Genomic DNA, 15,589 nt, shown 5'->3' on the forward strand with positions numbered 1-15,589 from the left:
AGAAGGCAGGAGTGGGGTTGGGGATTTAGCACAAACACAGAGACCATCAGCAGGCACTTGATAGTTGAACAGCATTTTTAGCGCATCTCCTGGGTCAAACAATGTGCTGAGCATTTTACTGTATTATTTCCTTTAGGCTTCTTCCTGTAGGAGGAGAAATTATTATCCTCATTTTATTTAATTTATTTCTTAAGTAAATATTTATTTAATTTTTAACTGTGCAGGTCTTCGGTTGTAGCCCAAGGGCTACTGTCATTGTGGCCCTTGGGCTTAGTTGCCCCTTGGGTGTTTGGGATCTTAGTTCCCTCACCAGGGATTGAACCCATGTCCCCTGCTTTGGAAGGCAGATTATTAACCACTCAATCACCAGAGAAGTCCCTATCCTCATGCTATACACGAGGGGACAAGCCTACAGAAGTTAGATGACTTTACTCAGGTACTACACCTGGTTAGTACTAGACCTTGGCTGGAAAATGAAAGAAGACAGTCTGATGGCTGAGTTTAATCTCTAGCCAGTTTTTCTCTTTTATCACGGGAGTGTCCTCAAGCAAGCAAAGTCTGGGTCCTGAGGGTGGAGAACTGCCCTCTGGAGTGGTGGGCAGCAGAGAAGGGGAGAAGCCAGCCAAGGGGTCTGAGAAGGAAGTCGAGGGCCGTGTGCGCGTGCACTGACACTGCAACCAGGATGCTCACAGTTTGACGACAGGGGCTTATGTTCTAAATATTCTCGTAGATATGTGAGACCCGACTCCTCAACCTGACTCTCAAAAATTTTGTCACAGTGTTTTACACAAAAATATATCTTGATTTGACCCTGATGCTGTGTCAGCAACTTTCTTGAGCTACTCTCTGAGTCAGACCATCCCAGTCCCTGGGTCCCCACTTGTTATGAACGAGGGACTCATTCACAGGAGGATGAGCTCTTCATGTCTCTAAGAGGAACAGAGGTACACTGCTAGGTTTATCCTTGCTACACATGCTGGGTAGGATCACTCCCACAAACATATAGCATGCCGTTTTCACTTGTATTGCCTCTTTGCTCGAGTTGTTGAATGAGTATGAGATAATATCCTTTTACCTTTGAAGCAGGCATTTTCCCCCTCTTTTATTAGATATTTCCCTGCATACTTAGGACTTTGTAAAATATACAGTCAGCCCCCTTTCTTTGCAATCTGAATATCTAGGGTGTGCGTGCATAGTTGTATCTGACTCTTTATAACCCCATGGACTGTAGCCTGCAAGATTCCTCTGTCCATGGATCTTTCCAGGAAGAAATACTGGAGTGGGTTGTCATTTCCTTCTCCATGGAATCTTCCCCACCCAGAGATCGAACCCACGTCTCTTGCATCTCCTAATTTGCAGGTGGATTCTTTATCACTAGTGCCACCTGGAAGCCCAAATAGTGTTGCATACTTCTAGACAACTGCTGCACCCCTGAATCAATATGGGACATAACTCCCATTGCAAGTTAACACAGGTTTTAGACCAGCCTAGTAGATTAAAAGCAAATTCTTTGAAAACAATAGAGAAATGAACTGCAGCTTTAACTTGGCAAAACTATTTATTAAAATAGTGACTTAGGAAATTTTTTTCAAATGCCACTCTCAGTTGTATATCTCATTTAAGAACTCTAACCCTCTGCATCAGGAATGGACTTTCTTTAGGACAGCCCTGGCTTGTTCCTGTGGTTTGGTGTAATTCTTAATAGTGACCCCTTTCACTCTCAAGAGTCCCAGTTTGGATGATAAAAATTTATGGTCTCCTCTAACAGGCCTTTTGGAATAAAGTCCATGTCTTTGAAGATTGTGTTAATCTAAGAAAAATCACTTTATCTGTCCTACAACAGAATATTTGGCATCCTACCTTACAGTCATTTACATATTTCTTCAGAGCAGCAATTAAAAACCACATAAGCTAATGAATAACTCCTATGGCTCTCTTACTGTTCAAAGCAAATAAAGCAACTTCATAGGGGCTCACCTGATACGGCAGGCCAGGGAGGGAAGCATGAGGGTTTCAAGTTTGTGTTTGCAAAGCCATTTCCGATTGGTTAAATTAGTTTTTCCAATTAACATGTGCAATAATTTGTTCCCACACTGGACAGCAAGGGAGCAGAGTCTTAGAGAAATCTGACTCTGTGCCGTGTTCGACACCATTCATCCTTGAATTCCAAGCCCATTGTGGTTTCCTACACCTTTTACAGACTTGAGTCACCTGCTTTTCTGTTTTTCAGGAGAGGGTATGCTGTGGTTTAGCAATCTGAGGGTAGTCAGAGTGTGAAAACATCCCCAAAGATGCTCTGAGATTTACTGCGGAAAGCGGGTTTCCACGGTGCCCGGCGGCTGCTGGGAGGAGGCTATGCGTGGCACAGTGGCAGAGCCTTCTTTCTGGAGGGAGAACGGCTTGTCAGGGTAAAACTGGGCACCTTGTGGACAGTCTGAGGCAAACGGGGTCTCAGGAAGTCTGGTGGTCTGCGGGGAGGGGGAGGATGGGAGACAAAGGTGGTCTGCCTGTTTGCTAAGGCCCTTGCAATCTAAAGAAGCTCTACCCTGACTAGTTTGTATTCTATCTGCACTTACCTGGGTCCCTGTTTGCAACCTACTTCTGAGTAAAGGAAATAAGTTCAAAGAAAAGCAAGGAAGCACAGACACATTTGCCCTCCAAACAAATGTGCTTGGAGAGTGCTTGTCTTGGGGGAGAAATATACAGCAGCTGAGCAGCTTACAGAGCCACAGCCACGAGACTAGGAGAGAACTACAGCACAAGGTTTGGTTTGAAAAGGCCTTTGCACAGCCTTTCTCCACCTCTCGGGTGCTGTGCTGGGGGTGGTGAGAAGCCTGGGCTGTCACTTGCCGGAATACATCCAGAAGACCCAGAATACTATTTTAGAGTCAGAGGTACTCTGCAGAGATCTTGCAACCCAACTCTGTCATTTGACACAGGGTCTTTCAGAATTTTAGCCTGTGAACTGCTAAACTGTAGTGCTCATCAAGCCACTGTGAAAGGGAAAAGTGAAAGTCGCTCAGTCGTGTCTGACTGTCTGCGACCCCCATGGACTATACAGTCCAGGGAATTCTCCAGGTCAGAATACTGGAGTGGGTAGCCTTTCCCGTCTCCAGGGGATCTTCCCAACCCAGGGATCGAACCCAGGTCTCCTGCATCACTGGTGGATTCTTTACCAACTGAGCTATCAGGGAAGCCCTTCAAGCCACTAAAGCCTAAAAGATTTAATAATTGTAAACTGAGAGTCATTTCTTCCTGCTGTGAAGAACTGTCATGAGACCTAACTGAGTGACTCTGGAAACAAGCTGCAATACTTCCTGCCTAGCCACGGAGCTTGCTCACCGTGACTGGCCACTGTGGTCAGAGAGGCAGCGAAGGAAAGCCGAAACCTCAGGACTTAGTCCTCAGTTTTGCATTCTCTGATGTAAACAGCCCTCTTCCCCTCAAGTGTATAAACTCCAGAACCTGAATCTTGGTCAGCCTGCTACACACAGTCAATCTGATGCTCCGACAGGCCCGGGTGAGCAAAGCAGACCAGGTGAGGATGATTCAGCCAGGCCCGGCTGGGAGAACACGCTGGGGCCTGTGATGCTGGATCAGGCTGGCTCACGGATGGCTCAGACTGCCACCCCCTCCTTGCTTCTACCCCCATTAGCTCCTACTTCTTTTCTTAAAGTTTAACATATGAAAGCTTTACTGTTTTAAATTAATTTTTAAATGCAGACCCAATCTCTAATCCACATACAATGAATGATTTAGCTTTTCCATTTTTGGGGGGGGGGGCGTCAATTTTGTTAATTGTGTTTTTCAAGGAATTTGCCCATGTTGCTTAAATTTTTTAATTTATTCACATAGATCTGTTCACGATATATTTTCACTTTTTTTAAATGTCTATTCTCAAATTAGTACTGGAAGACTTAAGTTTGAATTTGGCTTTTTCATCACAAGCAGTTTGCCCCTACATACGTTACTTAAAATGTCTAGGCCCTTTACTGGATTAGAAATATATATATATTAGAGGTTAGGGTACTATAATATGTTCTTTATTATGTTATTAGTTAACATGCCATGAGATAAGAAAAAAGAAGAGTAATCACTGTAGCTGATATTATTTTTGGAAGGTATCACAAGACACTGAGACTTGACCTGAACATTTCAGGATAGGTGAGCTAGTCTATAGGACTATGAGTACACACCCAAAATGTCTAGGTCTTGTTTTCCTCATTTGTAAAATGGGAAGAATAATCATATCTATTTTTAGGACTGCTGGGATGATTAGATGACATGTGTATAAAACCTGGCACATACCAAGTGCTGGATCGATGCTTGCTCTTATTATCATGTAACATAATCTGACCAGTTGTCTGAATTGTCTTTCAATGCTGCTCAGAGCTTTTAGTAGAGGAGGGGAGGAAACTAAGCCACGGATGCCCTCAGCACTTAGAGCCCAACTATTCTCCTGGTTAGACCATTAATTGAGCTTCTCCTGTGGCTCAGCTGGTGACGAATCTGCCTGCAATGTGGGTAGACCTGGGTTCAATCCCTGGGTTGGGAAGATCCCCTGGAGAAGGGAAAGGCTACCCACTCCAGTATTCTGGCCATGGGGTTGCACAGAGCTGGACACGACTAAGCGACTTTCACTTCATTTCAGACCATTAATAGTTGAATAGGTGTGAAGGCGCTCAGCATTCACACTCCCAAGCTGGTGCATCAAAGGATTACCATTACCGGGTCACGGGAGGAAGAGGCTGGGGCAACTCAGATGACTAGTGTGAGGTCACTCACCTGGAAAACCAGGAGTGCCGGACCCAAACCCAGCTGGCGGGCCTCCTGAAACTGTTTTACGAGTTGCCTCGCCTCCAACCTCTCTCTACCCTGCGGGGCGGTGGCTCAGCCCACGACCTCGAGTCCTGTGTTCAGCCAGACCGGTTACCGACCGTCTCCCCGCAATTCACTTAACTTTTTAGACACTCTCACTTGCCAAACCTGAAAACTGAAACCCACACCTCCAGCTTTTGTGGCCAAGATCACAGGCGAGAAAGTACTTCGGAAGCTGTCAGGGGCTGTAACGAATAACCTCTGCAAAAGGGCATCTGCGCCTAAGCCTCCCCAGTGTCCCTGGCCCAGGAATCGCTCGGGTCTCCCCCCGAGCCGCGCGGGCGGGGTGGGCAGGGGGGTCAGCCCGCGGGACTCGCGTCTGGGCGTTTCTGCAGCGGCCGGGGAGGAGTTCCGCCCTCACCCGCGTCCCGCCCCGCCGCCGCCTCGCGCCCGCACTCGCGCTCCGGGAGTCTCTCCGGCCCGGCCCCCGGCGGCGCTTCCCGGGTCCGCAGCAGGCACCGCGCGGCGGGCGGGCCGCCACCATGCAGGTCCCGCACAAAGAGCACCTCTACAAGCTGCTGGTGATCGGCGACCTGGGCGTGGGCAAGACCAGCATCATCAAGCGCTACGTGCACCAGAACTTCTCCTCGCACTACCGGGCCACCATCGGCGTGGACTTCGCGCTCAAGGTGCTCCACTGGGACCCGGAGACCGTGGTGCGCCTGCAGCTCTGGGACATCGCCGGTGAGCGCCGGGGCCGGAACTGGGGCGGGGGCACCTCGCAGACCATCTCCCGGGCCAGGGCAGCGGCTGGCGGCCCCGCGGAGACCCGGGTCTACCTCCCCGGCGCTGCGCCGCGAGAGACTTTTCCGGGTGGACTGCAAACTTGCGTTTCAGAAGAAACAAAAAAAAGTTTCTTTCTAGCGCGCGGCAACTTCACGTGCGTTCCCTGGCGCTTTGCGGCGGTTGCTTTCTCTCCCTCGCATAGCCTCCCCTGGGATCTCTGGGCTCAGCGCGGGCCTCTCCGGGACCCAGAGGGAGACCCTCCGGAATTGCACTCGGTTGTGGGTCCCCAGCTCACTTTCCGGGCGCGGGCAGTCCTGCGGGTGATGTCGCCCGGAGCGTCCCCCCGCCCTTCCCAGCCGGGTGCCGGGACCCCCGAGGGGAAGCCCCTAGACCGGTTCACAGCGGGAACCCGGAGAGTTCCGGACTAGAGCCTCCCAATTCCTGTTCCTAACTGCTCCCTTTATTCCAACTTTCGACACCCCCTTTTCTACCGTTCAGTCAAGAAAGCTGGAGGGTCTCTGCTTTGAGAAAGCCAAGGACCTTTCTGTGTCTGCATTGCGGGTGAATCTCTCACTGTTTCTGCTTGTCCTTCTGTCTCTCTCGTCTATGAAAAGGAGATGGAGTATATAGATTTCTGTTAGGGTCACTTTTGTCTAAGGGTCTATTCTTTGCGACCCCATGGACTCTAACCCGCCAGGCTCTTCTGTCCATGGAATTCTCCAGGCAAGAATACCATTCCCTTCTCCAGGGGATCTTCCCAACACAGGGATGGAAGGCAGGTCTCTTGCATTGCGGGCGGATTTCTTACCGTGTGAGGCACCAGGGCAGCCCCTTTCTATGACATTCGCCACAGAGTTCTTGATCTGTTCCTAAAGTTTTCACTGAGAGGTCTGGAAAACGAGGAGCCTCTTATAATGTTTGAAATCAGAATTTGATTCCCAGGGTTTGTACCAGGAGTTGGGGCGTCAGTCTAAGGTGGAGGTGCAAAGAGTCCCTGGACCCAGACTGTGGCGTGTCCAACCCCTCACTGCGGATCCCGGCTCGCTGCTGACCAACCTGCTCCCCACAAGCCCCTTCAGCTCAGCCGCTTCCCCGTTAAGTTGCCAAGCAGTCAGACCATGACAACTTGGGGACCCTCCTGCTCAGAATTTTTCAGGCCCCTGGGATTCCTTGTGAACCCCTTCAAACAATCAATGCACTTCACCTCGGTCTATTTCATAGTCTGTGGCACTAGGAACCTTTACAAGCGCTGGACCCAAACCGGCCACTTCTCTTTCAGAAAATAGGTTCATTTTAGCAGGCGCTTTTGACTGGAAGCTTTATCATGGCTTGAAGCGAGAACACATGTAGGAAGTTTTGCGAAGGGCATTTCTCATTCTGGGGATTCCAGTGCCTCTTTAATCAGGAGCTGTCAGGCCTGATGATAAAAGTCTTCGCAGGTGAACAGCTTCATGCCTTTAGTGTCATTGTTAACAGCTCTGGTAGCTCGGGGGTTAACAGAGACCAGAAGATGCCATTGGCCGCCATCTGATTGGGCTCTATACCTAGAAAATCATCTGAGTCTGGGCACTTTGCTCTGCTGCGTTCAGTGTCCAAGAGCTCTGGTGTTGCATTGACATCTCTAGGACCCAGATTTAGAATTAGCTTACTCTTTGAACAGGGGTGTAGCTGTAATTTAGTTTTTAATGTGAAAAGCAAATAAGGATGTGACCTCAGATGTGTTACATAATGTCTGTGGGTCTCAGTGTCCTGAGTATGCTAGGGTATAGAGATGAAGAGCCTAAATTTCAGTCCAAATGCTTCCATCTGAACCCCTGTTTTACCCTGTATGTCTTGAGCAATTTTAAGTAAGTTTCCTAACTTCCTAGTCTCCCTTCCTTATCTGTAAATAGAATGCTGTCCCCCAACAAAGGAAAAAATGAGATGAAAACCAACAAATGCTGACTGAACCCATTAGTACTTACTCCCTAGGAGAACTGCAGGAATTGTTGCTATAGTAGCTACTTTTTGTTTTTTGAATATGTGTAAATGCTAGGCAAGAAGGACATGATATAAATGTGCTAATTAGATCTTATTAAATGATAATTCCTGATGAACGAATATAACCTGTTCTAAACCACCCAGCACCATTTCCCAGCTTTATCCATATTACAACATGCTGTCTTGAGCAATTCCATTCCCAGGCTTAGAAATACCTCCTGAAGTTGGAGGCTATAGTCACAGAAGTCTGTGTATATAAGAAATCCAAGGAGCCTCGGAAAGTCAGTTCTATAGATATGGTGGTGTGCACCATCTCTGTAGGGAAGTTTATTTTCCCAGAGCTTTGATGTTTAATGCTAACCTGTCATTGTCAGCCTCCAGCCCAAAGAGCCCTGTGGGCTGGGTTTGAAGTTCTTGGTGGTGGTGATTTAGTCACTCAGTCATGTCCGACTCTTTGCGATGCCATGGACCATAGCCCAGCAGGCTCATCTGTCCATGGGACCAGGCAAGAATACTGGAGTAGGTAGCCATTTCCTTCTGCGTGGGATTTTCCTGACCCAAGGATCAAACTGGGGCCCCGTACATTGCAGGCAGACTCTTTAACCAACTGAGCTACCCAGGAAGCCGGCTTAGAAGTTGGGCAGCAGGCAAAGCTGGTTGGGGGGGAGCTGGGCCCTTGTGGGGAAGGATGATTGGAGTGTAGAATGGACATGTTTCAAGCTCCATAGCTAGTCTTGTGAAGAGTGAGTGCATATGGAAGCCAGCCTCAGCGACCCAGTCAGACCCCATCAGCTAAGTGTATCTTGGAGCGTCTTTAGATCTGCCTGTCGGTCCAACCGTGGGGAATGCTGTCTCCTTGCTGCTCACTTCTGGCGTGTGTCTTACAGGCACGGGTAGTGACACTCACTTTGAGCTTGCTAGGGGTGTTGATGAGGTAGAGGAAACATGCCCTGTCCTGACAGGATATCACATCCATCTGCTATCAAAGGAATCTTTTGCTCAATTAGACTTTTAATATCCATTTGGTTCAGGGCCAGGTCGGGTCCTATTTGTTCAACTAATTCCCGTGATCTTTGTCTTGTGGTCACTTAGACTGGCCAGTCTGCTTTTGAAAAAGACTGCAGAAAGTACCTTTCAGGAATTTGTGAAGTAGACCTTGAAATCACTGAGATGAATCCCACAAACCCCATAGAGGACTCTGAATCCCAGTGATTCCACCATAGAAGAGCATCTGAGTTAGCTCTGGGTTTGGAAACTCTTGATAGAGTCAGGGAAATTAAGTAATTTTGCCCCAGGCCACCCAGCTAGTAAGTGGAAGAGCTGAATTTGACTCAGGTCTGTTTGATTTGGAATCAAGCCCTTTATAACCATGCTGTTTATAACCATAGTCCTGTGAGGGCCTGGTGCACAGTTGACCCACTGGGGTTATACCCAATTCCTCTTTAAGGGCATGGCTTATTTAGTAGATAGATATCCTTGCCTTCTTTCCTGTATTGCTAATATGTTTTTGGATGGTACCACAGTGCAGAGAATGAAAAGAAATGGAACAAAAATCTATTTCTGGGCTTCCCTGATGTATCAGTGGTAAAGAATCAGCCTGCAATCCTCCTGAGACATGGATTCGATCCCTGATCTGAGAAGATCCCACATGTGGTGGAGCTCAAGCCTGTGTGCTGGTCTATTGAGTCTGTGCTCTGGCGCCTGAAGCCCCAGCTGCTGAGGCCTCGTGCCCCAGATACTGAAGCCCACGCGCCCTGGAGCCCAGGCTCTGCAACAAGAGAAGGCACCACAGTGAGAAGCCCTCCCACTGCAGCTAGAGAGGCACCCCCGCTCATGAAAGCTAGAGGGAAGCCCGAGCGGGAACAAAGAGCACAGTCATAAATAAATAAATAAGTACAAATTAATAAACACACACACACACTCAGAGTCAGAATTTCCACCCGGTTTCAAAAGCACTAGTTTCTTTTTTTTTTTTTTTTTAATTCTGAATATTTTATTTTATTTTATTTTATTTTTACTTTTTATTATTATTTTATTTTATTTTATTTTTTTTTATTTTTCAGTGGGTTTTGTCATACATTGATGTGAATCAGCCATAGAGTTACACGAATTCCCCATCCCGGTCTCCCATCCCACCTCCCTCTCCACCCGATTCCTCTGGATCTTCCCAGCCCAACAGGCCCGAGCACTTGACTCATGCCTCCCACCTGGGCTGGTGGTCTGTTTCACCACAGATAATATACATGCTGTTCTTTCGAAACATCCCACCCTCCCCTTCTCCCACAGAGTTCAAAAGTCTGTTCTGTACTAGTTTCAAAAAACAAAAAGAAAGAAAATTATTTTCTGAAAATTTGATTCTTAGTTATAGGGTTTTTTCATTTTATAATCAAAAAAAAGAAAACATTCACCCTTGAGACTCTCCTTTGTTACTCCTCTCCAAAACCTAATGCTTTGACTATTCCATTAAGTAACTTGCACAAGTCTCAAAGCTAGTAAGCAAAGTGGGAATAAGCTGCTCAGTCCTGAGTGGGCACAGACAGACCGTGTTAGAGCAGATAGAGGCTGCAAGAGGCACCATCACGTGAACATGTGGTATCACAGGAAAAGCAAACAATTGCCAGTGGAAAGATGGGCAGCTGAGATCCAGCAAAGCTTCACGACTTGCCCAATGTCAAGAATTACAGCTTTAGAATATCCATAATTTACAGTCCATGATTAATGATATATTTGTTAGAACACATCTGAAGAATTGTATTGATCACTTTGATGACTCCATTAGCACTGTCAACGAGAACAACACAATTTTGCCTACAAGTCTTGCTGTGCTTTGGGAACCAGTTACTGGACTTAGGACAGTGATAGTAATAGTAGCTAACGTCTTTTAGACACTTATTCTTACAATTATCTGTGCATCCGTAATTTTTAATTTCCCAGTAAAATAGCTGGTTAAGTGGTAGTGCTGGAACTTAAAATTTGGTCATTGACTCTAGCACCTAGGTTCCTAATAGTTTTACTCTACTTCCCGCAGTTCAGAAATAGAATGCTTCAGATGTAGTCTAATAAATATAAATTATGAATATTCTAAAACTGTAATACTTGACATTGGGCAAATCATGAAACCTTGCTGGACCTCAGTCCCCATCTTTAAAATGACAGCTGTTTTCCTGTGATGTCTCCTGCACGCGGCGTCTCTTGCTCTTTCAGCTCTGATATGGTCTCACTGTGCCCAGCTGCTTCCCTCATAGCTCAGCTGGTAAAGAATCTGCCTGCAATGCAGGAGACCCTGGTTCAATTCCTGAGTCAGGAAGATCCCCCGGAGCAGGGATAGGCTATCTACTCCAGTATTCATAGGCTTTGTTGGTGGCTCAGATGGTAAAGAATCCACCTGCAATGCGTGAGACCTGGGTTTGATCCCTGGGTTGGGAAGATTTCTTGGAGGAGGACATGGCAACCCACTCCAGGATTAACATGCCCAGTTAGTATGAAACAGCTTATTCCAACTTTACTTACTAGCTTTGTGACTTGTGCAAGTTACTTAATTTCTGTGCCTTGGTTTCCTGTCTAAAACTTGGGGACAACGGCAAATCCTGCATCTTAGAATTAAAAGAATGAGATGGGTTAATTCATATAAAGCTGTGCCTGTCGCATTCTGAATGTTAACTATTACTCTCATTTTTTTTAACTGTTATTGCAAACTCCTTTCACATACATTTTCCTGCTTGATCTCAGAGTTGCTGAGGGTATAGACAGAGCAGGTGGTATCAAACCTATTTTATGTTAGATCAAGAGTCAGAGACCCAAGATCACAAGAGCTCTCATGTAGCAGAGGAGGGCAGGAACAGCAGGTCTGTTTAACTCCATCTTTGATGCATATATTTGAGAAAAATGACCAGATCTGTGGGTCATCGGAAAACTCTATTTCAGATTTAACAAATACAGTAGAAAATAAAGTTGGCAGGTGATGTAGAGAATCCTTCTCTCCCACGTGAAAGTTTCACAGCAAGACTCTCCTAAGTAATACATCCCCCTAAATAGTTAAAATCCAACACGTAGGAAAAATATTTCCCCGCAGGGCACATCTGTCCACCGAAGCCATGTGATGGAGCCCTGGAGGACACGAGGTCTCCAACAGGCAGAGGGGCAGCGGGAGGTATCCCCGGTCTAGAGGCCGGAGCCCAGAGCCCCGGTGGCCCTGAGAGTCATCTGGGTCACCGTGCCCTCTCATTTTAGTGTCTGCGAAGTGCTTCCACATTGTAAAATTCAACTGAGGGAAGGGTTTGGGACTTGACCTCTCTTCAATAGAGACCTCAACTGAGACTTCCCTGGTGGCTCAGATGGTAAAACATCTGCCTGCAATGCGGGAGATCCCGGTTCAATCCCTGGGTTGGGAAGATCCGGGTTCAATTCCTGGGTTGGGAAGATCTCCTGGAGAAGGAAATGGCAACCCACTCCAGTACTCTTGCCTGGAAAATCCCATGCACAGAGGAGCCTGGTGGGCTACAGCCCATGGGTCACACAGAGTTAGACGCGACTGAGTGACTTCACTTTCTGTTCAATATTTTTTTTTAAATTATTTATCAGCTGCTGTGCGGGCTCTTCGCTAGGTGTGGTGAGCAGAGGCTACGCTCTGCTTGTGGGGCATGGGCCGCCATGGTGGCCTCTCTTGGGGGGCCAGGCTCCAGGGCAGAGGGCTTCAGTGGTTGTGGCCCCCTGGCCTCCTGGAGTGCAGCCTCGATAGCTGTGGCCCCCGGGCCCAGTGGCCCTGCGGCATGTGGGATCTTCCCGGATCAGGGATTGAACCCGTGGCTCCTACAATGTCAAGTGGATTCTTTACCACTGAGCCGCCAGGGAAGCCCTTGTATATCTCTTTCTAAAAGACAAATTCTCCAGGAAGTTTTAGAAGAAGTGTCTTAAATATTAATGCGATGGATCTGAAAATGTAGAGAGTGCTAAATTTGGCAACCACCGTGTCAGGCAAAAAAATAAAAATGCATGGCAAGTCTGGGCCATGTGCTAGTAGGCAGTTATTGTCTTGTTTCTAGCCTGGCTAATTACAGACTTTCTAAATACCATGTGGGTTCACGTGGTATGTGCTTACAAGTAAATAATATGTACACTGAACAGAACAGTGAACTTTCGACGTGAGGTGAGGGCTGGGTGGGGAACACACCTCAGGGCTTCCTACAGGGAGGTCGTCAGACTCTCTGGGCATCACAGACACATGGGCGTTAGGCCTGTGGGACACGTTCTCTAATCTAGGCTTTAGAGGAGTGGTTCTGACAGTGGGCACAGAACAGCCTGACCAAGGAGAGTTAAAATGCTTGAGAGGAGGGAATGTGCGGAGCAGCCCTTACGTGTGTGTTTGATTTCTTCAGCGAACGTGTCTACTAAATGCCTGGTGCTTCCCTGGTGGCACAGACAGTGGAGAATATGCCTGCAATGCAGGAGATCCGAGTTCCATCCCTGGGTCAGGAAGACCCCCTGGAGGAGGGCATGGCAGCCCACTCCAGTATTCTTGGCTGGAGAATCCCATGGACAGAGGAGCCTGGCGGGCTATAGTGCATGGGGTCACAAAGAGTCAGACTAATATACACACACATGCACACACACACACACACACACACACACACACACACACGTGTGTGTGTTAGGCACTGTGCTGGATGAGGAAACAAGAATAAAGATTTGAACGAGACCTTAACAAGTTCATGGTTTAGTGGGTACAATAGCGTGAGAGCAAATACACTGTAATGGTGGGTAAATTGTGTTGGTAAACATGACTCCAATTCTCTGGCGATACAGAAGGGGTCCTGTCCTCACCACTTCCTTCCTTTCTCTGAGATTAAGCCTGATCAGACTAAACAAAGCCTCTGGCGAGGGTGATTTCCTGAGCTCTTTCCAAGCATCAGTGACTCCCTGGGAGGGACTTCAAGGCCACACACCTTGAGACAAAAGTTCATCCTCTGGCCCTTTTTAATTCTGCCTCCTTCTCCTGAGGAGCTCTTGCATTCCTGTGCTGATGACTCCCAAACTGTGCTTATAACCCTGCCTTCTCATGAGCTTCAGACCTACAGTTTCATCTTCCCACTGGACATTGCCTTTATGATACCTCATATATATTGCAAGATCAATATGTCATAGCCAAGTTGCATAAAAAGGCAAGATGGCTTGTTTTCTCTAGTAATAAAGTAGTATATGCTCAGTGTAGCAAATATGGAAAGTATAAAAGAAAAAACAACAGTAAAGAATATAGATGTCACCCCTCTTAATGAAAGTAGTAAATGATGTCTCTGTAAATCTTAACCAGATATATCTCTCCACATACTGATCTTCTTAGTGTAGTGGATTATACTGCTTTTCACCCAGTCACTAAGACCTGAGGCCCCTGCCATCTTTTCTCCTTCTCTTCTGAGTTTCACACGCTCTCCCTCTCTAGGTCAGATGGTGATTATGCCTCTCCAGGGCGAGCGCTGTTACCACCTGTCCTGCTATCATAACCGCCTGGCTAGTTCTAGCCTCCCCCTCCTCCGGCTCTTGTGTGGACTAAGGTCAAGTTTATCTTCCCAGAATATGTTTTGGTGGGTCTTCATTGCCTGCAGATTATAAACATCATGGTGAAAGGAACTAACGTCCTTGGGATGACATGATTGGAAAGATGATGACTAGAAATAGGACAGATTCTAAATTTAGAGCTGTTGAGGGAGAAGTTCATGGGGTCAGAAGTGAGTGGAGTCCTTGAGGCCTGACCTGGTCAGAAGGAAACCCGGGATCTGTCTCACTGTGGACTTGTCAGAACACAATTACCCTCTGTGAGGGTCAAAATGATACTTAAGTATTTTGTTTTATTTTAATGTGTTTACTTTAAAAGTCATTTTACAATATGAGAATTTGAGAAGTTTAAGATCCTGCCTGGGAAAATTTGTTCATTCATTTGATAAGCACAGGGTTTTTAGGAGGGAATGAAATAGGCATTGGTATGGAATCTGATATTCCACAGGGGACATAAAGTTATTTAAATATAATCATGGAGATGGTTACTGACTGTTCTGATAAGTCTCTGAAGGAGAAATGCCAGGTGCTAAAGAAAGTCAAATCATGGCCCCTGCTGTTGCCATGGTGTGGAGGAGAGGGCTGTGGGTAGGAGGGAAGTGGTGAGAGGCAACAGCCGACAAATTACAAAAGGGTGCATTTGCTCTGCCAGTGGTTAAAAGTGATCATTCTGTACATTTATCAATTTATCAGAGTAAATCTTTGCAGTTTAAACAGCACCATGATTCTGGCAAATAGGTCATTTTATTTCCAGTTTTATAGGTGAGGAGCCTGGGCCAAGGGTAATTAGAACATATACCTGGTATGCTGTAGGTGCTCAGTAAAAGTGGGTTTGCTGTTAAATGTCCAGTGGGGTTGATACTACAGTCGTTGCTCAACTGAAAAATTTTGAGGAGAGTTGTCTTGTGGTATGTTTAGACTTAGATGCTCCCTCTTCTTGAGAATTAACTTTGGAAAACCCTGCAAAGCTTTCAGCCCATTGATAATCTTTTTAACATTGTATTCTGTTTGATTCTGGGATGGACCTTCCCAGATGGATATGGTGGCCCTGCTGCTCCTTGGGTGGAAATAGATTTATTCTGTGAAGGGAAGATCCTCATCTTCTAGGTGGGGATACTAGAGTAGTCTCCATCAACTTGACAAGGTCAAGTCTGAGACTCTAGCCTGGAAGTCCAAATTATTGAATTCCACTAACTTTTTCCAGTTGTTTGAGAGCTTGCTTGAGCAGTTATATGATCTTAAATTACTCTCTGAAAATACCTCAGGGTTTAAACTTCACCACTCCCCGCTCCCTTTAGTTCTCTATTCTCAGGTATTTATCTTGTCCTATCTTTTCTATCTTAGAAAATAGCTCTCTCTTACCCCTCCTTTCAGTAGCCATGTCTTCCTCACAACTCGTCTGAACCACTGCAGCGTTGCACTAAAGCTCATGCCTTCCTCAAGCTTTCCCACCCAC

At 46.7% G+C, this 15,589-nt stretch overlaps 1 protein-coding gene across 2 annotated transcripts in view; it reads left to right on the forward strand.

Annotated features, from left to right (window-relative positions):
• Positions 1–5,281: 5,281 nt before the first annotated feature.
• The window catches only part of RAB38 (RAB38, member RAS oncogene family), a 62,741-nt gene continuing 52,433 nt past the window's right edge, over positions 5,282–15,589 (forward strand). For both annotated transcript variants that reach the window (XR_010663361.1, XM_065936713.1), the window contains exon 1: positions 5,282–5,562. Coding sequence is in view for 1 of the 2 variants with exons in the window: in XM_065936713.1 (XP_065792785.1) it covers positions 5,361–5,562 (202 nt within the window). In the remaining variant the exon portion in view is untranslated. The remainder of the gene's footprint in view (positions 5,563–15,589) is intronic.

This window comes from Muntiacus reevesi, chromosome 5 (assembly GCF_963930625.1).
Source record: "Muntiacus reevesi chromosome 5, mMunRee1.1, whole genome shotgun sequence".
NCBI lineage: Eukaryota > Metazoa > Chordata > Mammalia > Artiodactyla > Cervidae > Muntiacus > Muntiacus reevesi.